We start from the raw sequence: 25041 nt of genomic DNA on the forward strand, positions 1-25041 counted from the left end.
AGCACAGAATGGGGAGGGCAGTCATTGATCTGGGCTCATGACTCTCCTTATTCCATTTGAAGAAGGGTAAGAACATTTGGTGACACATCTTGAATCATCCTAAACTGTGAAAAAGGAAAGTCTGTGGATCATTATCAGAATCTTATTATCAGAGTATTTTGGCTAAGAGTGAAAATGATTTTTTTTTTGTTAGTTTTTAGTTATTATTTATTACATGTATACAGCTTCAGACTACACAGATGTACAAATGGCATTTTATTAAATACAATTTTAATTATTCTTGTTCTGTAGATACATAAATAGTACATATAAATATACATACTGTTTTATTATTATTATTTATTTACCTTGATATATTTTACAACTACTGGGTGGACAGCTTCTAATCTTTACCTTGACTAAGTTGGGAGACAATATGATCAATATTAAGTGAAATTCACTTTACTTATTGCTGAACATGCAGCAAGTGTCTTTAGTCTCTTTAAAATTAAACATAATTACTGCATCCAAAAACATTTGCTACTCCTCCTCTCCTCCTCTTCTCTACTGATTCTCCCTACCCCAGAAGAAGGTGGAGGGGTCATGAAGAGGAGAGGAAAAGGAGGAATTAAGAGAAGGAGCAGTAATTGAGGGAAATTGAACCACTAATCCCTTTTATTAGAAAGTTTATTAGAAAAGTGGGGCTTTTGGGAGATCGAATCAAATGAACCAATTGATTCGGAAAATGATTCGATCTTGTGGGACGTTCGAATAATCACACGCCACAGTGACATCTAGTGGGCAACCAGGGCCTAAATCCACAACTTTTTCTTAACAGAAGTATGTGTTTTTTAATGAAAAATGACATGAAATATTCCCCCATAGCACATTGTGTCCCTAGATACATTTTAGTCGTGAAAACACATCATTTTGCAGAGAACAGGGTTGTTTTAATGATGTCATTAAGATGTATTTTTCATTATGATACACTGTTAGTCAGTGGATTGATATAGCTGGCATTATACATTTTACATTGCAAGATAGGGAAATGCTTGTGTTATACTTTATTTATTAAACATTACAAGTAATCACTTATTTTTATTAATAAACAGGATCTGTTCCACAGTGCTTGGACTGCTGGGTTGCTGGAATTGAGAGATATTTTTTTGTTAATTGAAACAAATGAGGAAAGACGGCAGACTGTCTGAGCCAGTAATCCATAGGGTCTTCTTTTCCTCTGGGCAGATATGAGACTAAGCATTCTGATCTCAGACCAGCTGCTTAAAGTTAAGCACGGACTAAAACGCGCGAAAAGATTCGAAAAGTTTCGAAACTGCGTGACGTAACGTGAGTCAAATGAATCGATTCAGTTCGATTCCGCGTTTCTAATTTGACATCACTAACATCTCTAAAATGTTATGAAATATTTTCCAATCAGATGCAAACAAAAGCCTTGGTTGTTATTTATTTATCTCTTTTTATTCATTTAAAGAAATCGACGGTATATGTTCTACTGTCATGTAAGTTATGGAATTCTATAAAGTTGTATTGTTTTTACACGGTGTATTACACATTAATACATTAATTAACTAATAAATATTTACACAGTGATGTCACTTCAAAATCACTAAAAGACTCCCTGGGTAGGATACTCTGGTGTATCCTCTTCTTCTATCCTCTTTTAAGTTGCTTCTTTTGCTTCTTCTGGTATTTGGACAGACGGCAAGATGGCATCCCTAAATCAGTTTCTGTGTGGAAGACGATCCATGGGAAAAAAAACAGTAATTTTGGCGTTTCTGGATGCAGCCTGTGCAGGTCAAAGGTCACTTGCTTGAAGGGACGTTAATCCTAAGAGGTTTGCAGGGTGGACAGGGAATTATTGGACATGTTTAAATATTATTATAGCTTAAGAATGAATTAAAATACCAAAATTATTTAAAAATATATATTCATTAATTAAGAAAAAAGCGTTGTTTTACTACTTAAAAGAAAAGCATATCCAGGCAGAACTGTGGTAAACAAAATCACATTAAATATCATTCAAATAAACTGTATAAAATAAGTAGAAAAAAGTACTTTAATGTAAAGGTTAACACATTCTATATTTATATTAATGTGTTCATTCTTCAAACCCTAAAAAAATATACTGTTACCCAGTGTGTGTATAAAACTTAAACAACTATGCTGCAGCACAAAAGTTTCAAGTTTTCTGGCTGAGGTTTAAATCTGTTTCACACACTGCTGCCACGCAGCAACACAATAGCCAAAGGGCAAGGGTTGAATTGAAGGGGCTATTAGATTCTAGATGGATCTCCCATTTCTTTTACAGGCATACAACCACACAAACATAGCCTCACCATCCCTTGTCAGTAGCCTTGTCAGTTTTACCGAGACGAAGAGGCAATGGTAATTGTATGGAGTGGCTCAGAGGGCCATTCTGAATCAAGCTACTCCTCCTGAGTGCACTCTGTACTCACACAGCTATTTACTCCACCTACCCATCTCTCTCTCTCTTTCATTCTCTCTCTTTTCTCCATCTCTCTCCCCATCCCCTCTCTTGACATTCCTCTCCCCTCCCCCCTCAAGCTCACTACCCGTTCCATCTTGCTCCAGTCTGTTATTTTCACCCAGTTCTCCCCCTCCTACACATGGCACTAATTACAATGTGTGTGTGAAAGATGTGGAATGAAAGATAAAGTGAGAGAGGACAAGATGGAGACAGAGGCGATCTGTCGGAATATGCCGATTGCGTGTTTGTTTTGTGTGTGTTTTCTGCATGCATGCGGGATATGTAGGAGAGAATCTGAAAAGATCAAGCACAAAGAAGACATCACTGTGGAATCCCTCAGAGAGGCCACAGTTGTGCTCCGTCAGTTCTTTGATCTGTGGATATTCATTTTTATTGAAGAGTTTACAAAATCATGGCCACAAGCGGCACCGGCTGGCCAATAGGTGTGCTAGCTTGCCCTCTGCTTGTTCTGCCTGTGATTCACTGTCACAGCCTGAGGAAAAGAAACTGTAGAAGTAGCTGGATGTCAGTAGAATGGAAGAGTGATGAGAATGTGAAACTGAACACGGATAGTATGAGGATCAGGGGTGTATCTGTAATCGTGCTGACGTCTTAGGCCAGAATTATACCCCACACAAACGCTTCAAGCTATGCAGAAAGGATTTCATGCATCGGTACGTTTAAAGATGTGTCATGCGAAAGTTCAGACCTCAATGTAAATACTGGATGCTTTCTTAAAGTTGTGGAAAAGGGTCATACAGAGCTCATAACCCATGTACCCAATGGTTTGGATGAGTAAACCATACCCTCACATTCTAGTTACTGTTGTTTCTTGTCCAGCCTGGGTCTGGATTGCAGACACTCTGACTACACTAACATAGAATGTTTAACATGTGCAACAGGACCATGACCTTGCATTGTCTTTTGCATCGACAACCCATTTGTCTTTTCCATTTGGGATATGTTTCAGGTAGGGATAAGAAACCAGAAATATCAGGAAAAATGACAAAACACACTTTCTGTGTTTGACTAAATAAGTGAAAATGCATAATTTATTTATCTATTTTAGGTCAAATTACAGTGCACACAAGGCAGCTCACACAAAGACTCGGGCCTATCATAAACTCGGAGAGTAATGCAGCTCAGAAAAACTACTTGGGTAGCAAAATCTCTCTAGCCCATTCGAGACCTGCAGCATTATATACTTTAACCTGGCTGTTGAGGCAATTAAGGCTAAAACTGTTTCTGCTCAGCAGAGGCCAGTTGTCATGTTGGCATTACTCCTACCCAGAGACTGTAAAAAAAGATGGACGCTGTGTCTCCGTTCCCATTCATTCAATGAAAATGAAATCTTCCGCCATGTTGGCGATCCTGCCACCTGATTCTGCGCAGTAGAGACCAGAGGAGGGAGAAAGACTGTCGAGAGCAACCTTCTCATTTGAATAACCCCGCCCCTGAGGGCTGCCTCGCGGTCACAGACTGCAGAGCGGAGCGGAGCGGAGCTGACGGTCTGTTATTGGTCCCGCCCAAAAACAGCCCTTTTACAATAACCACACCTTTTTTGAATAGAGCTGAATAACGTTTTAAAAAACGAATTCTGTGGGGATATAAAAAATTGACAATATAATCAGAGGTTACACTAGCTGCTGCATTTAAATAAAGGAGGTATAATTACAGTATATTAGAAAAAAACGTGATTGAGAGTTGTCTGTTTTGCCATTGAAACCTATGGGGATGGGGATTTCTGCAGCCGAACAGCAGGGGGCGCCCGACCGGTGGTGGCTTCACTTTTGAGAGACGATGCTCTGTCCAGCTATATACAGTCTATGCTCCTACCCAATAATATTGACAAACATTCTGACATATTAAACAAAACTCCATATTGTGATATTCCTATTTTGCATTTATTTTGCTATTTTCTGTATTTATTTTAATTGTTTGTTTGCATTTGCACACTTTCAACGTTTTTTTAAATTTGACTTTTTTAATTCCTTGTTTCGACTGAATGTATGCAACTGTTACATTTATATTAAATGAAACTTTAGCATTTATCTTGTTGCAGCTAAATATTCTTAAAATTAATTTTTAAAATGCCAATGAATGTCATTTTGGAATGTCACATATTATTTTAGGGCCATATCGCCCACCTCTAGCAGAAACACTGTACTGTGCTATGTTGGTACATCTACAGGGATGCTAAAAATGGATGGTGTGCAATAAATAATTATAAATGATAGTTTTTGAGTTATCCTCTTAACTTATGCAATGACAAAAACATGGTGAAATAAATGTGTTCATTTTCTGTATTAAATCAAAAATGTTTGTTTGTTGCATGACTAGTTTCTGGCATATAGATGTCAGGATGTGAGCACTTACCCAGCATAACGAAGGGAATCCCGAGGTACGTGGAGTTGTACTTTCCACCCGCGAGGTTGAATATCCCTGCAGATGTTAGGGTAGCCAGGCTGACTGTAACCAGCGCCAGGAGTCCCAACCAGGGCTTGGTGCGAACGCAGTCCCTCATGGAGCAACAAAGCACAGCCAGCGAGAGGCACAAGGCCAGGCTGAAGAGCAGCGGCCGCTCCGACACTCGGCTGGTCCTCTGGAAGTCCCTCTGCAGCGAGGACGAGGTGAAGGGGTACAGGCCCAGCTCTGGGTGCACCTTCCCAAAGTGCTCTAGCTCCTTGCAGAACAGGAGCTCCCAGCGGGCAGCCACCACCTCGTTTAGAGGGCTCGCTGCCTGCAGGTAGTAGGTGAGCTGGAGGGCACGGGCAGTCCTTACACCCTCCCGTCCGCTGCCGACCGGAGTCACCCCACCAAGCTGGTGCCCGATGTAGGCCTCTCGGCCGTCCTTCAGCCTAGTGATGGGGTAGCGCAGTGGGGGGGCAGTGCGGTTGGAGGCCCTGGCTGAGCGTATCTCCTCCAGGGCTCGCAGGATGTCATCCACTATGCAGTTCTTACTGTCATCCAGCAGGCAGAGATGGGCGAAGGTGTAGTTGAAGCCCAGCATGGGCACCTGAATGTGGGTGATGGTGCTGTGTAGCTGGTTGGGGAAAGATAAAAAGAGACAGTTACACAGAATGCCACATCAGTTTGTGCTTGTACTGTAATGAAAAAGTGGCTTTTTATTGTAATGTAATTCCATTCTTTTAACTATTCATTATATTTGTACAGGCTACACAGAAAACATATTTTCCCAGCTTAATCACTGTTTTTTATTTTTTTTATTTCCTGTCATGCATGTATAAACAATGTCATGGTAAACTGGGCAAATTGGTGGAAACTCAAATTGGAATTAAAATACATGTTCATTTTTTTAATTACCTTAATATTTTACCTTGACAGGGTAAAGTGCCTTGGCTCATTTTGGATATGGGCCCTATCTTACACTGTGCACAAGTCATGTCACAATTTTCCATTTTCACAGCTTCTGTCTGTGTTGTTTAAATAGCGACGAATATATAATTGTCCATTGGCATGGTGGACATGCATCACAAACCCAACTTTAACATCGAAAATAAACAGATTACAAAATAAAGTAAAATTTCTAGGCTCTGAGTGGTCCAGCGGGCTGCCACAGCACTGCCATTTTAATCAGGAGATTGCCGCTTATGCAGCTTGCCATCGGCTACCAGAGCCCTGAGAGAGCAAAATTGGCCTTGCTCTCTCTGGGTGGGTAGATGGCACTCTCTCCTTACATCACTCCAAAGGGTGATGTCTGCAGCACTAGGTGTCTGTGAGCTGATGTATCAGAACCGAGCTTTCCTTCGAGTGAGCTGTAATGCTACAGCCGACTTCACATGTATCGGAGGAGGCATGTGCTAGTCTTCACCCTCCTGGTGTTGGGGCATCACTAGTAATAGGGGCAGTCCTAATGAATGGGTTGGGTAATTGGCTGTGTAAATTGGGGAGAAAATAGGGTAAAAATTATAAATTAAATTATTAAAAAAATAAATAAATAAAAATAATAATGATGTTTCTGTTCCCGTAAATGACTTTCTCTGTTTTTTAAAATGTTTTAATTCAGAGTAAATCTTTTAAAAATGTATTGTTACACAGTGTTTGTGTGAAATTTGAACGACTACACTACACTCACAAACACACACACACACACACAAAAGACACATTATACTGACACTGGCCCTCAGACAAATTCACACATTTTCACACATTACATTGTGGAAATTGATTGTTAAATTTAATAAAGTGTGTCTGATTGATCTTGCGCACCATATCCAAAAGGAAGAAGCAGCACATGCCATTATTTGATAAGAAACTGAAAAAGTTAAAAGCATGCCCTCCCCGTGCCCAATTTCCATTACTGCGCCGCAGTCACACAATATTACTGGTCTTAGGCCAACTCGAGTGTGACAGATGTGTTAACAACTACAGCATGTCATCATGTTAAACACTGCAAAGAGCCCCAAGTTGCCCAGCTGTCCACAGAAAGCAATTAAAACGACAGCTATTCGGCTGACAAAGAAATTGGAGGCACTGAGGCTCGAAGAGTATATGATTATATCAAGTTCTAAAAGCATTCGATGGCAACTGTTGAAACCTGAAGGGTAGCGGTTGCCAGGCAACAGGGAAGCATGGTACAAGGAGTGGGCAGTCACTTTCACTTCCTGTTTAAATCTGCACTATGATACACATAAAATAGGACCCAGAGATAAACAAGGAAACACTACAGACAGATACTGCCTGCTTTCAACAGGCCTGATTACAGATAATTTCCCTGTTCTAAAGATTAAGTTGTATCACAGCATAACATCACATATGTAATAATTAATTCACAACCATTATTATTCATGTTAGGGTATTTTTTAAAAGAGGGACCATTGATTTGGTCCTGAAGTTCTGAATAATCCAGTAGGTGGGATGAAAATAAAGTCTTTCAGGAGTGGTTCGATGTGAAATAGTCCATTGTAGAGAAACAAGCTGAGTCAGACATCTTTATAGAGGTGGTGATAGCAACCACAAGTGTCTAAAACACAAATATAGCCATTTTATTTACAGTCCAAGGTGCCTTAGATCCTATAAAAATATTGACACCACTTATCAATTATGTAAATTAAACAAAAACAATACAATATACTGCCATACTGATTTTCTGTCCCAACCACCCAACCACATTAACCAGCTTGACCAGATTGAACTAGCTTGGTGTGTTTATCTGTTTCATTTAATTGCAATATTCTGTTAATTCTGAAAATAAATAATGTTTCTATTCAGAGTATTGCCCTACAACTGCATAATAAACCTCTCTAACATTTGGAAAATGACTGTTTATGCCAGAAAAGATTATTTCACACTGTGTATGTACCCATTTTGTTTAAAAGCTTTTACAGGCACAAAACCAACTCAACTGGAAGTCTGTCATCAGCACTATGAATTAGCACAATTCTGAATAGAATGGTGCATTTCACATCAAACTACCCTGAATTAATTTGTTTACATCTTAACGACCCAATTATGCAGGAATTTTAAAAAGTCAGGGGAATTCCCCTTCAAACACCATCTATTTTTAAAGAAGAACGCAGACACTATCCACTCTACAGCCTTTAAAATAACTATCTATTTTTCTACCATATTTATGAGTGACGATCCCCCAACACGGGTCTCTGGGATTAGAGCTTATATCTCCTTTATCTGCTTCAGCACAGTATGGGAAGGAGACGGCAGGCCACACAGATCCTTTATCTGAGGTCGGTATCTCCACACCGTATGTGAGAGCGATTAGATGGGCTTGGATCACCGGAGGTTGCCACAGTGAGTCATTTCCACTAGTGTTTCTATGGCTCTCTCAAGAACGAGAGAAATGTCAGGCGCTTACCAATTGGACCTTTAATTGCTTCGCCTTGTTAATCAGGCCCCCATTGGAGGCTAAAGCAAGACATCTGCATACTCACAGTCAGAACCGCTGACCTGGATGGAAGCTGCTAGCTGGCCGACTGCTCTTTGCACAAGCCAAAGCAGAGGGCATGGGAACAGTGTATAAAAATGTCGACCACTAAGCTTAAGCACATCAAACTAGTGTTTTCAACCACGATTTACCAGATCTTACAAAATACTCACACACACATACACACATATTGATCATAACTTTATGATAACCTTCTTGTTTTACACCCATTGTCCATTTTCATTGTGTTTATTGTGTCAGGACTTCACAGGACCACCACAGTGGTCCACAGTTGCACTGCAGTGACACTGGCATGGTGGTGTGTTAGTGTACATTGTGTTGGTATGAGTGAATCAGACACAGCAGTGCTGCTGGAGTTTTTAAACCCCTCACTGACTGAGTATAGTCCTCCAACAACGTCCTGAGGGCAGTATCCTGTGGGCAGCATCCTGTAACCACTGATGAAGTACCAGAGGATGTAAACTGTACAAACTGTACAGCAACAGATGCAGAACTTCTCTCTCTGACACTACATCTACAAGGTGGAAGGAGTATCTAGTAAAGGAGTGTATAATAGAATGGGCAGTGTGTGGAAACCGTGTTTAAAAACTCCAGCAGCACTGCTGTATCTAATCAGTTTGTACCAGCACAAAACACATTAATGCCACCACCATGTCAGTGTCACTGCAGTGCTAAGAATGACCCAACAACCACATACTGTAATTCCTGGGCACGTTTTCACTAGCATGATGCTGGTGCTGGTGGCAAATTTCTGAACAGATCTGTGCTTTTCCACCGCAAAATTACACGGTTTTGGTCAGAAAAGTCAGTGCCGTTCTGGCCCCACAATGTTGCTGGTCTGGAACCAGCAAACCCGCCATGCAAGCGGCATTCAAGCATCACAAAAAAGGTGTTCAAATCGTTCAAATCTAACCGAAACCAGCTCCAGCACCAGCACACTGTTGGTGGAAAAAAAAGAATCAGTGGGGTCCTGACCACTAAAGAACAGATACATAACAACAGTCTGTAATTATAGAACTACACACTACTCTTACATGGTCAGTCGAGCACATGAAATGGATAAGGTGTAGACACAAGTGTAAGATCTTCATATTGTTATGCTTGATTGGTGCAAACTGCAGTTGAATGCACAAAATGTCATCAAATCACAACAGTGCTGTAGGATGGAAGCACGGAAAGATGGAATTTAATGCAGTGCCACAATGCTAAGGGTTCTGGTGGTAAGACTTGGTGTGTGTTTGTTGCAGAACGAATACAAACAAGGCTCCATCTGTAGAGATGTAGAGCATTTTGATGCATTGTATGAATATTAAGGAGGTAAGAATGCAGAGGATGCAGCTCCAGTCCCTTGCTAGCTAGTATGGGGCCTGTTTTAAAGCAAGTAGTAAGGCTCACTAGGACTGGTATTACACATATCACATAACTAAATGTGCAATGGCTTAAATGACTAGTTTGTATATATTTTTCTGTACTAATTAATAAAATCATTAAGATGTGTATTCAGACATTAAGACAACTTTGGGGGGGTTGTATTATAGACCCCAACCCTGTCCAATGCCTATTCTACTGTTTTATTTCCAAACCCTGGGTTGCCAGGTATGGAAACCAATAGCAGGCAAAACGACAAGCTCCTGTTTGATATATGGAGATAGCTTAGAGCCCAAAAGGACTACAAGACAGATGATGAGATGCTGCTAATTTTCTCATGAACAGGTAAGCACTGAGCTTCAGCTAAGGTTTGTTAACCTGAGTTTGGTTATTTATCACAACCACTAGCAAGGATGGGCATTTTAATCCTGCATTCACATCCAGTGGTCCATGTGCAGCTGGGTTAATAAGGTAAGGCTGGCAGTTTACTACCTCTGCAGCAACCAGCATAACATAAATAGATCATAGAAACCAAAAAAAATACTCCATATAGATATATTTTAGCTACAAATGTGAATGTGTATATACGTTTTTGACGTATATACGTTTGATATTACGTTTTGTTTTGCACTTCCACTTTTAAACACTTTCTGACATTTCTTAAATCAAATTCAAACTTAACCAATTATATATATTAAATGAATATAGTGCTTTTTACATCTGATGTTGTCACAATACACAAAAAAATCTGGTAGCAGGACAAGGATTTAAAACAACATAAAACATAGACCTCCCATTGAGTGACAGTGGCTGTAGGAAAAACTAAAAGCTGGAGGAAGAGGAGGAGGAATAATGGCTCATCCTTATCTGTTCAAATTTACTCTACAAATCTATTATATGTTTGACAAAATGTCAATATGCTTAATATCTAATATAAAAATGATGGCAAAATGACAAAAGTACATATTGGAACTGCTGGTAGTCTGGATTCAGAGAATACACCTGTAGATAAGTAGTACCCGGTAAAGACCAGAGTAAATAAGATCCCTAATGGGTATTTCAAACATGATTATGATCATAACAACCATCTTGCAGTCATGAAAAACATTTTTTGCCTCCCGAATGGGTGCTTGGGGTGTTTACTGTCAGAGGAACCATGGCAACATGGCTATTATACCATAATAGGACTGTGAGCTATTGGATGAGTGGTAAATTGCCTCAAATCCATAACCAGCAGGTCGCATAGTCGAGTCTTGTCATGTTCTTCAAAGAAATGAAATGAAAATTAAATTAAATTAAATGTCAGAGAGCTTTAGCGTCTTGCATTTCTGTTCACTGTGCATTATATGATTTCACTCTTGAATAAGCCATGACTTCAGATTGCAATAAATTGTATTTTAGGTGACACATTTAAAGCATACTTTTACATACAAGAACATATTGTATTTTCCTCTGAATGAGTCTACTTGACTAAAAGGTTGCATTGTACCAAAGTACATTGCATTTTTAGTGTTCTGTATGGTCTGGTGGATTTCTGTTACAGAGAGGAAAAGTAAAATATCTCTCTAGTTATTAGGAATCTAATAGTATAATGTATAGGTCAGTATTGTTTAATATGGCATTGAAAAATACATTTACTAGATAACAAAGTATTCATTTTAATACTGATTATATTGCATACATTGTAACTGAATTCTTAAAACTTGCCCACAATGAAAAAAATCCCACAATGGAAAAACTGTCTAGGAATTGTTTTTAGGAGATCACCGATCCTCAAGGTTAGCCTGGGATTTCGAGGAAGCACTACTGGTCTGGGTAGGACGGCCATCCCTTTCCTACACTAACTCAGAACAATGCTAGCCTGTGTAGGTGTCTGTAAACTAATATAATTAGGATTCTTCTCCAAGCACATTAAGCAACCAACTGATGCTGCTTTAGTAACAGTTTAAAAAGACCAAACATGCTTGCACAGGCTGCCATTGTACTCTCAGGAATAGTAGCATTGTATGGAGCCATAGCTAGTGGGTGGGAATTGGAAAGTACTAATCTGGAGGAAACTGAAAAAAAAATCAGAAAAAAAATAGGAAGAAATATAACTTAAAGGAGAAATCCAGTTTAAAATGAACTTATTTCACATCTTATTAGTTATCTTGATTTAATTTGTGACTTAATTTCATGAAGGCAGCGCTGTTGAGAGCATCGGCTAAAAGGGCTGTATTTCAGCTGTATCACTGAATGCTGTGGGTGAATGGAGCTGGGACATTTGGCTCATCCAACTCTATTAATAATGTGGAGCATTTTTAGACACTACTTAAACTCCACCTCTTAAATTGGAACATTTAGTTGCAAATGGTGCCTTGACTCTGCTGTGGAGAATCTGGCAATAAGCCAGCATGATGCTTTATCATTTCACATCTTATTAGTTATCTTGACTTAATTTGTGACTTAATTTTATGAAGGCAGCGCCAGGATAACTACCTGAAGGTACTGTCTGTGTAAACAGTATTTTTTAAATAAACTTTATGTGCATTTTTAAAGCTCTCAGTGCCTTATTTTAAATGTCAGGGCCCTGAGAATTCTACCAATAAAGTGTGGAGCTATTTTGAGCTTGTTAATAGTGAAAATAGCTATTTTTATTTTTGCATGGGCAACACTATGCTCCTATCACTAGCAATGTAAGTCTGTTTGGAGCATCGGCTAAAAGAGCTGTATTTCAGCTGTATCACTGAATGCTGTGGGTGAATGGAGTGATAGGAGATATGGGCATAAAAGCTACACAACGATACTACATAACATGTGAGAACAGCCTGGTACCTGGGTTAAGATATTCACTGGTCCAGAACGTCTACACTAGCAGTTATAGATCTTAATACTTAATCTCATCTGTTTTCCTCAGAGGTTAAGAAGGTGGCAAAGCCAACAAAACCACATAACATGAAAACCCGGCACCCCATTGAATAGCTTTACAGTGTGATTTCCCCTAACTAGAATGCCTGATTTAACCTATTAATCAATAAAAAAATGGTAACCCCCTGTTTAAGAAGACAGGAGGTAAAATCTTTTGGCTGATGGATCAGACTTGGTTACCTCAGCTGTTTACTGTATAGATATATTTTTGTTTACAAATGACAAACTATGTGAATGTATCCTCAGTGTGGTCCTTGACATCCACTTGTGTTCACTACATTTATTCATCTCTCAGTGGATTGTTGTGGCAGGATGTATGTCAATACAATTCCCCAAAAATGCACTGACATATGGTACAGTCGTGTTCCCCGACTGAAGTACTGAATGCTCACCCCTGAGTATACCACTCCATTGACAATTTGGTACTGTTTGTTTCTGAGAAGGATATGCTGTCAAACGCAAGCTTTCTCTCTCTCACACACATCTCAGTGAGGAATCTGGGTCTGAATTCACAAAACAATTTCAAACCCTGTGCTATGGGATCACTTTTCCTCATTTCTTTGCAGACCTTTTTTTCTAAAGGTTAAAGTAGATTGATCCTAGTCTTGACCCACTACAGAGATTCCATAACCTGCTTTTCCCCAAAAAAAATCCCAGCAAGCATCATTGGGAACTGGGTATCATTTTGAGGACGCTCTTTAAAAATTTCCGTGTAAAAAATTAATACGTTGATGTTTTGGAGGGTCTGGCCCCAGGCCAATCCATGAGCTGGGACATTTGGCTCATCCAACTCTATTATTAATGTGGAGCATTTTTAGACGCTACTTAAACTCCACCTCTTAAACTTGAAACATTTAGTTGCAAATGGTGCCTTGACTCAGCTGTGGAGGTTCTGGCAATAAGCCAGCATGATGCTTTATGTGGGCTTTATTTTTTTCCCTCAGTCAAGCCTAAAAAAGCTGCTAGGACTAATTGAGGGAGAGTGTGGTGTGAAGACGATGAATGTGTTGATGAGAGCTGCAACAAAATCTGTGTCAGTGTCTGCTTCCATCTGGGTTGATGGCAGTCCATCACATCCATACTGAGGATTTGCTTCAAACACTTGTAAATATAGCCTGGCTCACCAGTCAACACACTGGTTTTGCCAGTGGCAACTTGAAGGCACACATTTTTTTTTCTTGGTCTAGAACAGTAAGTGGTTCCCAAACCTGGGGTCCTGGGGTATCACCGCCCTCCACACTTATTGCTATATATCCAATCTCCCAACACACCTGATTCAACTGATCAGATCATTAACGTTAGCTCTTTAGAGTTAGTTGCAGGGGGTGTGGTAAAGCAGGGAAACCACTAGGGTAGCCTACTCCAGAACCAGGATTGAGAACCATTGCTCTAGAAGAACTTGCCTGTTAGCCTACCTTCAGCACCAGGTCAACGTGGTGTGCCTCGAGCACGCTTCCCTTGCGCGAGGTCACGATAACCCGGCCGTATCTGCCCGGCGTCTGCAGGTCCGAATACAGCGTGTGCTTGGAGCGGTTGACCGGGAAGAGGCTGTCCACCAGGTTTCCCTCGATCTTGGCCAGGCTGTGCTTGGGGGCCAGCAGGTACTCCACGTTCTCTTCGATGCGATACCTGCTGAAACTTGCGCCGAGCAGGATGGAGAGGAGCACGGGTGCCGAAGCGAAGAACACTGGGTGGTTGGCAACGAAGTGGCCCAGCTTGTGGAACGACGTCTTCAGGCCCTCGTGCAGCACCTGCCGCAACATCCTAGAAGGTGGGCAGGGCGCAGGAGTGCGCAGCGAACGAGCGGGAAGCGAGCTTCTCCCACCGCGTGCACACCAGCATCAGTCTGGTGGTGGCTCAGTGGTTAGAGCACTGGGTTAATGATGACAGGGCGGTGGGTTCATTACCAGATTTCACTGCTGGTCCCTTGAGAAAGGCCCTTAACACTATATGGTTGCTCACCTCTCCAGCCAGGCGTGCTCACTCTGTTACTCACTCTGTTACTAGTGCAAATAAATGTGTATGTATGTGTTCACTGCATGAATGGATGGATTAAGGGTGGAGGTCACAATCCAACAGTGTAAACATGATTGTCTTGTCTTGCCCTGTTCTGTCCGCAGCTGGTAGTGATGGGGATGATGTTGCAGCTGCTTCTGCTGCTGCATCGCCCCCCAAGACCTGGGCAGGCTGGGCTGGTCTGCGCTGTGCTGCGCTGGGTTTGGTTTGGTTGCCCTGAACAACAAGAAAAACGCAACTCACTGAGAGTTTGCTTCATGCATGTCCAGTACGAGCACGTGAGTTGTCCGGTGCACCTACACGCGCCTCCAAAAACGTGTTACAATAACAAGCATGACGAAAGCAAGACGAGTCGTACGTAAATCTTCCTTCCAGCAGTCAGATGCATTGCTGCGCGCGCTGCTGAAGTAAAGCCAGCCTGGTGTAATACAGCACTACGCATGATGCACACGCAGGGAAGCACAAGCGCGAGAAGTCCTAAATGCACGCTATTCCACCTGCAGAAGCCCAGGCAGGCGCGTGCTGTGTTGCCGTACCGTATGCTGCAGTCCGCGTCCGCGCCGGGCGCTGTCAGAGCAGCAGCGCGCTCCTCCACCTGCGGCCGGGGCTGGCGCTCGCTCTCCGGCTTCGAGCACGTGCCGCTTCGCCACTTGTCGGCATCTCCGGGTGTGCGGTGGCTCCCGCGCGCTCGCCGCGTCGTTAATCCGGGAGGGACGCGCTCACTGCTCGCGAGGGTCTCAGCAGCACGGAGGCAAGAGATTGCGGCACTTAATTGGAACTTACTGTATACGAACGCTCTCTCTCTCTCTCTCTCTTCCCCTCTACCTCTCCCTCTCTCTCTCTTACACACACAGAATGATGTGATGGGTGGTAGAGGATCGGAGCACTGATAGCGCGTGCGTGCCCCCCCTCTATCTCTCTATCCTGTCTTTCATTGGAGAGTTTATAGATAAGAGTGTACACTGTAAAAAAAAAATTTACTGGCAGTTGCCTTACCTGGAATATTCTGTTATTTTACAATTAGTTCGTATTAAAAAAACATATTTTCTGTACATTTTAATGATAAATAGATAAGATTATTTTTTTTAAACCATCATCATTTTTTTAAATATAGAATTTATTAGTAAATATAAAGAAAAGCATACATACCATATGCTACCATTACTGTTACATAAATAAATATGTATACTGAAATATCCATTGCATAAAGTTGTATTAAACAGCTAATTATGAAATGAAACACATAGGTAATGCAATGTAACCAATTTCTTACATTTCCTGTATAATTAAATGAGGTACTGGCTGCTTAATGGGACTTCGTAGCTGAGCTAGCTATCTTGCTACATTGGTCGCTAACTGCTAGCATCTATCAAAGACCCATCAAACTTAGCTACTTTTGTGAGAACTGAAAAGTATTGATTTATTTTTAACAGCACAATACCTGAACTTTAGCTCCTACTCCTACCAGACAGCTAGCTGCCCAACTCGGCAATTTATTTAGCTATTTGCTCTGTGGGTACCCACAAAACATAGGTGTTGTTAATTAGGCAGCCTTAAATCTGACAATTGTTATGTTTACAACCTGTTAACTGCATACCTGAACTTACCTGAGCTGGTTTTACTGTTAAAATTAGCTTGACAAATAGCTAGCTAACATTAATACCTACTGGTATACATAATGCTAGCTAGCTAGTTTTAGCTACCTTAGACCTACAATATTAATGAAACCTTAAAAGTTATTTAAAATATAAAGTAATATATGTAGCTGAAATTAGGCTAGCTTTAGTTTCAAATTTGCAGCTCACCAACTATTACCTCAGAGAGCAATGATAAAGGAGGGAAATGTGCTTATCCACGAAAATTACTTTTTTCATAAAGCAAGAATAAAGGGCACATAAAAAATACAGACTTTTTTTCATTAAAAACTGAAACTGTAAATGTATAGATTTTTTTACAGTGTATATATACAAATTCATATTATGATATCGCTGTTTCTACCATATATATTGCAATATTTCAAATAACTTTTTAACCATAATATTAATACATAATAAACTCATTGTATCTATGATTTGAAGTAAAAATTAAAATCACATTAAAAAAAACAGTACAAATTTTCTGTATAGTGTATAAAGTGTACTGAGAGAAACAGAATGGATATTTCTTCCAAATAGACTTCCAAGTTTTTTTTTTGTATAAAAAACCTTGCTTATTATCCAGTACACTATACAGTTTACTGGGCAATGCCTTCTTTTTCTTTTAAACCAGCCTCAGTTGCTTGTGGCATAACGGAATTATGTGTTGGAAACATTCCTTTGAGATTCTGGCCCACATCATTTCTGCATATTTTTCAGGATTTTCCACTTTCATGCTGTTCTACCACATTGTGTTCTACCTAAAGGTGCTGTAGATCTGGTATCTGATGAAACTGCTGAAAATAATTGACTGTCTTGTTCATAAAACCAGTCTTAGACAACATTTGCTTTGTGACATGATGCATCATCATGCTGGAAGTAATCATTAGTTAGCTGTAGCGTTCAAGCAGTGATTGATTGGTGTGCTAAAACAACAATGTCTCCATCATTGCACCACCTCCACCAGCCGGGACTGTTTACAATAGGCAGGTTTTGTCCATGGATTTAAGCCACTGGCACCAAATTCTGACCATACCATCTGTGTGCCTCAACAGGCTTCATGTTTCCAGGCCTCAGTGTTGGTTGCAGTGCCTGTAGATGAATTGGACCAGTCTGAAGCAACCAGACAGCCATGTGCACTACCCAAAATGATCCAGCCATCTGGTACAATATGTTACCATTCCAGACGGAGAAAATGGATATGCTGATCAATTCTGGCAAAATTAAATCATAGTCACAATAATGACAATAATCAGAAAAGTCACCAGTAGATTATTTTCAAGGCCTGTTTATTGTTTACAGCTTTTATATACTGATACATTTTTTTTCATTGTGACCATATGCTCCTGATTTTGACGCTGACATCCTTATCAGGTCAGCACAGGGCTCTAGTGGCTAATGTTGTTTCTTATAACTGACTGCAAGTTGAAATACAGCCGAGATCGTCTGGTCCGTGAGCTGGGCAGTTCGGCTAGGCCATAAACTGGGACTTTCTTGCTGATGCAGCAGAGTAAACTGGGACTTAGTGATTGGAATGTAATAATTCCTTTTAGAAGAGTTTTTTATCTGTCAGCCGTTAACTGTAAACTGTGAGTTTGCGTGTTTTTTGCTTGCTGTCTTGTAAAGGTGATTTAATTAAATCATTATACCAGAAAATACTGGATTTACTGTAAATGTCAGATTATTAGTTAAAAGACTGAAGATGACAAGAGAATGGATTTTAAAAAATCAACCTACAAGAATTTGAGGATTATCATATATTTTGCACATAGGGAATGCTTTACACATGCTTTTTTGGACAACCTGAAAGACAGTCTTAAGGCAATCGCACATCCAATGTGCAATAAAGCATTGCACCTCGGAACAAAGCGCTGACATGAGAGCACCAAAATGGACAATATGTTTACATTTGAGACATTAAGTTCATGTGATTTGATCATATTAAATTAAGTCTTCAGGTTTTTTATGTAATAAGTTCAGTTAGTTGATCTGCTTCTCATCAACCATCACCACAAAGTTCCTTGCATGAAAGACATAAATTGTACAGAACTGTATGAGTAAACCTTGCCCAAGGGAAATGTTTGTTTTTAAAATTTGGAGCTTTTGCATTTAATGTATGTTTCATGTCACAAGTTATCATGTCTTATTATTTGGGTATAATTTAATGTAATATTAAAAAAAAGTGCTGTGTGGTGCACTGTCACAATCCTTGAGCATCGTATGGTATACTACTAAAAACTATTTTTTTAACATTTTTATGGGGCTTTGTTGCACATCTGGTTGTGGCACGTCTGGTTTACAACCCTTCTTTGTATTAAAGAAGCATGTGGAGTAAAGGGGTTAAGATATTCTGCTTGCTTCACCAAAGTTACATAGTACAGTTAGCACCCCCCCCTCCCCCCCCCTCCCCCCCCCAAGCCTGATGAAAAATGTCTACCTCTTTACTTTTGCATGGAACTCTTTTTGATTCCAGCAATGTAATGCAGTCTTAGCTGCTTATTGCTTTAGAGTAGAAAACCTGTACTGATGCTTAGCGGTCAGGTAGGTGCATATATGGGCGTGGTATTAAATCCCTGGAACTCCCGCGTGCTTACTAAATGCCTCAGTGTGTTGGCAGTTGGGCTCTGGAGGACAGGTCATTCATTAGCAGACGGGCGCGCTGGTACTGCCGGCTGGAGTGCAGGGGACTGAGGAGCGGACTCGCCCAGGCGTGCATAATGAAGAACTGAGCCTGCGGATGAGAGCAGCTCACCCTCCACCAGCTCTCTGCTCGCTCCTGATGCTCCACTGTCCAGATTATTGCTTTTGTCGTGCAACGTGTCTAATAAGGCTCGTCATTAGAGGTCAGACGGAGTCAGGGAAGCGTTCAATTCTGCTTCTCTCATTGACCTTTGACCCTCAGAGGAGACGCTCAGGGAAGAGTAGGCTCTTGCATAGTTATCACCATGGTAACCGTTGCTTCTGCTTATTGTGGCTAAAGCTTTGCCATATTGGTCCAGCAAAGCGACAAAGTATGGTTCCCATGGTTACTTTCCAGTTTCAGGTGCTGGGAACTGAATGGAGGAAGGACAGCAGTGTCTGTGGTTTGTGTCAATCCTGCTGTTACGTGTTTTGTATGTATTTGCGTTTGGCTTTGTTTTGTCAAATTCAAGTTCTACCAGAAGACTATGTAACTATAGAAAAAATAATTAAAGGTCTTAAAGATACTATAGGAAAATATATAAAGTAAGTGTTCAATTTATAATGGAATGAAATGAGCTCTTTAAGCAACTAAAAAAGGACACACTTTAGACATGCATTTCTGGACAAGCTGAAAGAAAAACACGAGGACTTTAGTGGTAGAATTAAACAATACAATACAACATAACCATATCTGCAGTCTTAAAAATCTCAAAAAATATAGTATAAGGCCCAATTTAATTTCTTATTTGTATCTCTAATCCTTGTTTTTGAGGGGTTAGCCTTGGTTGAAGTGGTTGAATTAGATTAAATCCTCCCCCTAAGAAATTGGACAATCCTTTAAGAACCCAATACAGCATCAAAATAAACAAATAGGAACACTTATTTATTAGCAGGCTAATAGTAGTTCTTTGTAGGTGATGTTGCCTGTCTGTTGTGATGCAGAGGAGTGGTAAAATTCAGCACTCGCGCTTTTGGACTTTAGTTCAATTTAGGGCAATCTCATCATTATGCAACAATTATTTGTCATCATCCATCAATAATTCCTCAATAATTGGGAAAAGAAATGGACTATTTGCGAGAACCTTTTTTAATTTTCCCATTCCACCTTAAATCATGCAGCAGTCTCAGGTTACAGTATGTAAGAGCTGCGCCATTTAAGGAGAAATGAAAGAAAATGCAATGGATCTTAATTTTTAATGAAGAGAATACTACATCATTGGGTTTCTTTGTCCGGTTGTGCAACTTTATTGCCAGTGATTTCACATAACCCTCTTTGGAGTATGCTGTTATGAGTGTGCTATTTGAATTCCCATGTATCCCTAACATTTCACCATACCCCTCTATTCCAACAAAATGTGGGCCACTCTACCACTAGTCGTGAATGGCAAGGGATGGGCCAAAGTCTATAGTTTACACCCCATCCTTGGCCCAGATGTTGTAGCTTCTGACCATCGCAGATCCTGCTGTAAATTAAAGGCAGAGGCGGAGCCAACTGTCAGAGCAACCAATCTGGTGGTGCTCTGTAGGATGGAGGAAAATGTGAAAATGTCAGCATCTTAAAGCAGCAAAGCAGATATTCAAGCAGCAAAGCAGATGTAAGATGATGTTTGGTAATTGTAAAAATTATGTAGTATTCTCCTTTTAGAGAATGTCTCCTTGTACAATGTTTTGGGCTGCTATAATTTTCAGCCTTGACTACAGTCCTAATGCCATCTAAAACGCTTTAAATAGAGCCTTGATGGTTTAGAGTGCACCTTATCTCAGACCAGGTTGCTCTCAGAAGGACATGCCCAGCCAGGTTAAGCTTTTTGACAGGATTCAGGAGGATTAAGATTCTACAGGAGGCTGTGACACGTCTTGATTATGCTGGGAAGGCAGGGATATGTGTAAAACAGAACAGTGTCAGAGGAAATATATGGAAGGTGAGGAAAGAAAAAAGCCTGGAAATAAGTCAGAGACAGAGAGGAAGAGAGAGATGAGCTCATTGAGAGCTCATTTAAATGCAGCTCATAACCATGGCCTGTCATCTATCGCCTGCCTGCTTCTGCACCCCCCCCCCCCCTTCTTTTTTTCTCCTTATTTCACCCCACATGCTTAGGTTAACCTCGGCTTATCTGGGGTGTGGGTTTGTGCGCTGTCCTGCTCCTCAGGCTGTAAGGCTTTGGGCTCATGCATACATCTCTTGAGTCGAAGGTGTGCAGATCTGTGTGTGTGTGTTGTGCAAACAGAAACATTATAGACACAGTGTATATACATATACATACACAATCTATGAGAATGTACAGTAGATGTATGGACACAAAATCAAATTCCCTGTGCAAGCCTACTCTATAGCTACAGGTGTTTGTGGACACCCTGTCTAATAATTACTTTCACACATGTGCAAATGCACACACACAGCTTTTTATAATCCCTGTAGACATATATTACCAAAATATTAGCACCCTCTAGAGCAGATAAGCACATAACTACTCACATTATGCCCAATGCCAAGCATTGGTTAGAGGGATATTAAGCCCTTTAGCATTAAACTGTGTAGCAGTAGAACTGTGTTCTCTGAAATGATGATGCTGCGTCCAATACTTTTTGGGATGAGTTGGGAGGTTTACAGATGAAGTGGCATGGTAATCATTCAAAAAAATAATAGACCATGAGTTTCTTTGATTTTTGCAATATATTCAAGACTAAGATGGATTATCACAAGGCATCCATCTGAACTTCTTGAATTTTTGCAGCAGGAGTGGCATAAATTTATCCAAAAGCAGTGTGTAAGACTGGTGGAGAACATGCCAAGATTAAAAACCAGGGTTATTCAACTGAATATTGATTTCTGAACTCTTAAAACTTTATGAATATGAACTTGTTTTCTTTGCATTATAGAAGCTCTGCATCTTTTTTGTTATTTCAGCCATTTCTCCTTTTCTTAAAAAAAGCTCTAAATTACAATAATTTTATTTGGAATTTGGGAGAAATGTTAGTTTATAGAATAAAATGACATTGTTAATTTTACTTAAACATATAACTATAAATAGCAAGAGCTGTAATCTCACTAAAGCTTTTGTCACTAAATTCAATCAAATCCTCACACCAGTTCTTCTGAATCTAGTAGAAAGCTTTCTATGGGCAGTAGAATGACAAATGAATGACATAAAAATGAATGAGCCGGTGTCCCAATACTTTTGTCCATATAGTGTAGCCATGAATTTACTAACATGCAATTATTGACTCAAGGTCATCTGCTGCTGCACAATTGTTCAGCCCACCAAATGACCACTTCTGACTATATACAGGTATATACAGATGGTGGTCAGGTTCCAGACATAGCCTAAAAGATAGACCCCATTCACGTTATCGATTAGAAAACAGTTGCTACATTTGCTAATGCCAGTCAATTCAGTTGTGATTCTATATCACAAACGATCAAAACCTGAACAAAACAATACTGATCTATAATTTGAAAAAAGGAAAAAGTTTATGTTACATCCAGCAGGAATAAAGCAACATCTTCATCCCTTTTCAAGCCTTTCAACATTTAGAGGACTCTCCACTGTCCAAATACTTCTCTATAGTTTATGTGTGTCATTGTACCTACCTGCCTTTCCCTTCACTTGTTCTGTGCAAAATCATGACTGCTCCCTGTTTTATGTTTTATGATTCTCAGTCCAAGCCACTTAGTTTTTTCACTATTTACAGAAGCATGTCTCCCTATGAACACTAGACATTTTTCAGCATGCAGACCAGACAGCTAGTGAACTGTAAGAAAACAATCACTGAATTGTACTGGATTTAAATCACGCAATTCACGGCATACTGTAAAAACTCATGCCCAAACCTTTCTGTCAAAACACTCTTCTAAAAAAAGACAGACACAGATTCTTATTTCACAGATTGTTTGTATTCCAGGGAGGAAGAGAAGTTTTCTCCTTTCTCATTGTATTTCTGTTGTGATGATGTTTTTGTTTGCTTTTTTTTTTTTTTTACAGTGTTTCCACTGTCTTTCTGTCTCTGTCTCTCCCTTCCAGCCTATTAGTCTTGTCGTTCCTGTTTTTCCCGCTCAGCTGGGCACTGGTCAGTTTTAATCTCAGGAGAGCAGGAAGAGACACTGTGCATTTCAGTTGCTTTGTGTGGGTCTTTCTGCTGTTACAGTGACAGAATACCGTAGCCCTATTTACCACACTTGAAAGCTTCCAACAGGGGCGTTTCTACACTGCTGCAACTTGACATTTGCAGAATTAAGGGATGCAGTTGGAGTTTTTTTTTTAACAGTATATAGGGCCCTAATGTGTTTTTTTTAAGCAATCATGCTGAAAGACAATTTTTTACAAAAGTTTTAAAAGTTACTTTAGATTTTTTCGGTTTGTCTCCCTGGGTGATTTCACAGGATGATAAAATCTATATCATATATATATATATGATGCAAAACCATACATTGACCTTTATTGGTGAAGCTGTTAGTTGTGGCAGTATGATTGAGAGTTCTGTACTACTTGGTAGTTGTGTGGTGTACTTGAATGATAAAGCTCAGGAGCTTGTCTGATGTTCACTTCTCCCATGTTTTTTTTTTTTTCATGTTCTCCCCTTCAGGTACAGGTACTGGTATATTAAACTGCTCATGTCCTCCGCTTATCTTCTTGCTATGGTCTCTAGTCATCACTTTGTATGGAAATGCTCCTCACTCTCCATGGGTCTCAAATTTTTCGAGGACCAAGATTTGACATGTACAGCAGCAATCTCAGGAACTTGGAAAACTGCACTGTTGTCATATTAATGCACTAGAAAAATATTTCCAGTTTGCAGGCATTTCTGCAACATTCAGCATTCATGTCTGTGTACTTTATCATATGGGGAAAGATCTAGTTATTGGTGACATCTAGATCCTTCTATTGGATTGGACTGATGGTTGCTGTGGTTGTTATGGTGAATAAAGCAGAGGTGTCAGGACATTAGCAAAACTATTTGTACCTTTTTTTTATTACATGTGGTAAATTGTGGTGGTGCAGATGGACATTATCCTAGTTGGTAGAGATGTATTCACTCCATTTATTTATGCTCTGGGCTCCATCTTACAAACTTTAGCTCCCTGTCGCAGAAGAAATAAAGGTGGACAATAAAAAATAGTTTTCACATCACACCTGCCTCTTTTTGAAAAGGAGAAACAATAGGAGAACAACTTGCAATTGGCCACCCTAAATACCTTTTCTCATGATTGGATACACCACCTGGCTATGAAGTTCAAAGCTCAATGAGGTTACCAAACCAGTAAGTCAGTAAAAAGTAGTAGGAGTATTCAAATCAATAAAATGATAAGGGTGCCCATACTTTTGCACCGGTCAAATTTTGGTTTAATGCATATTGAACATTTTCTGTTAGTACAATAAACCTCATTTCAATCCTGAAATATTACTGTGTCCATCAGTTGTTAGATATATCAAACTGAAATGGCTGTTGCAAACACCCAAATATTTAGAACTAAAAATGATCAAGATTAATAGGGGTGCCCAAACTTTTTCATATGACTGTATGATGTCATGCAGCAAGGTTTTAGAAGAGCGACACTTGCATACAAGTAGTAGGGGTACATGATAAGAAATTTAAATGAGCCAATCAATATGGCAATATTCTAAATATTTTATTTATTTAGCCACTTCCTTGCAATAACTCTGATATCATCTTGTGACGTTTGTGGCTAAAACACAAAGTAAGCCTACTGTCCACAAGCTAAATAAATCACCTTTTATACCATCAATACAATTAAACATTATTTTTTAATTTTTATATTGTGTTTTTTTTTTGTTACAGGAAAAAAATAAGTGACACACCTATTTCTAGAGCATTTGCTTAAATTAGTATTAAAAACTCATCCCAACTGTAATGCATGGTTAAGGGTGTATCATGATCATAGTTCTGTGCTGAATCACTTCCTAGACTCCTTGACATCCCTGAGGAATCAATGTCTTCAAAAAGGTGAATAAGAACATTTTTTAAGAGAAAATAAGGATAAAAATCCATGACTTTCCAATACT

General features: G+C 39.9%; 1 protein-coding gene across 1 annotated transcript in view; it reads right to left on the minus strand.

Annotated features, from left to right (window-relative positions):
- The window catches only part of ptchd1 (patched domain containing 1), a 28680-nt gene extending 13085 nt beyond the window's left edge, over nucleotides 1–15595 (minus strand). The window contains exons 1-2 of the mRNA XM_007252312.4: nucleotides 14102–15595; nucleotides 4865–5531 (exon numbers count right to left, since the gene is read on the minus strand). Coding sequence (XP_007252374.1) covers nucleotides 4865–5531; nucleotides 14102–14449 — 1015 coding nt within the window. The 5' untranslated portion in view covers nucleotides 14450–15595. The remainder of the gene's footprint in view (nucleotides 1–4864; nucleotides 5532–14101) is intronic.
- Between the last annotated feature and the right edge of the window lie 9446 nt (nucleotides 15596–25041).

Source organism: Astyanax mexicanus, chromosome 1 (genome assembly GCF_023375975.1).
Source record: "Astyanax mexicanus isolate ESR-SI-001 chromosome 1, AstMex3_surface, whole genome shotgun sequence".
Taxonomy (NCBI): domain Eukaryota; kingdom Metazoa; phylum Chordata; class Actinopteri; order Characiformes; family Acestrorhamphidae; genus Astyanax; species Astyanax mexicanus.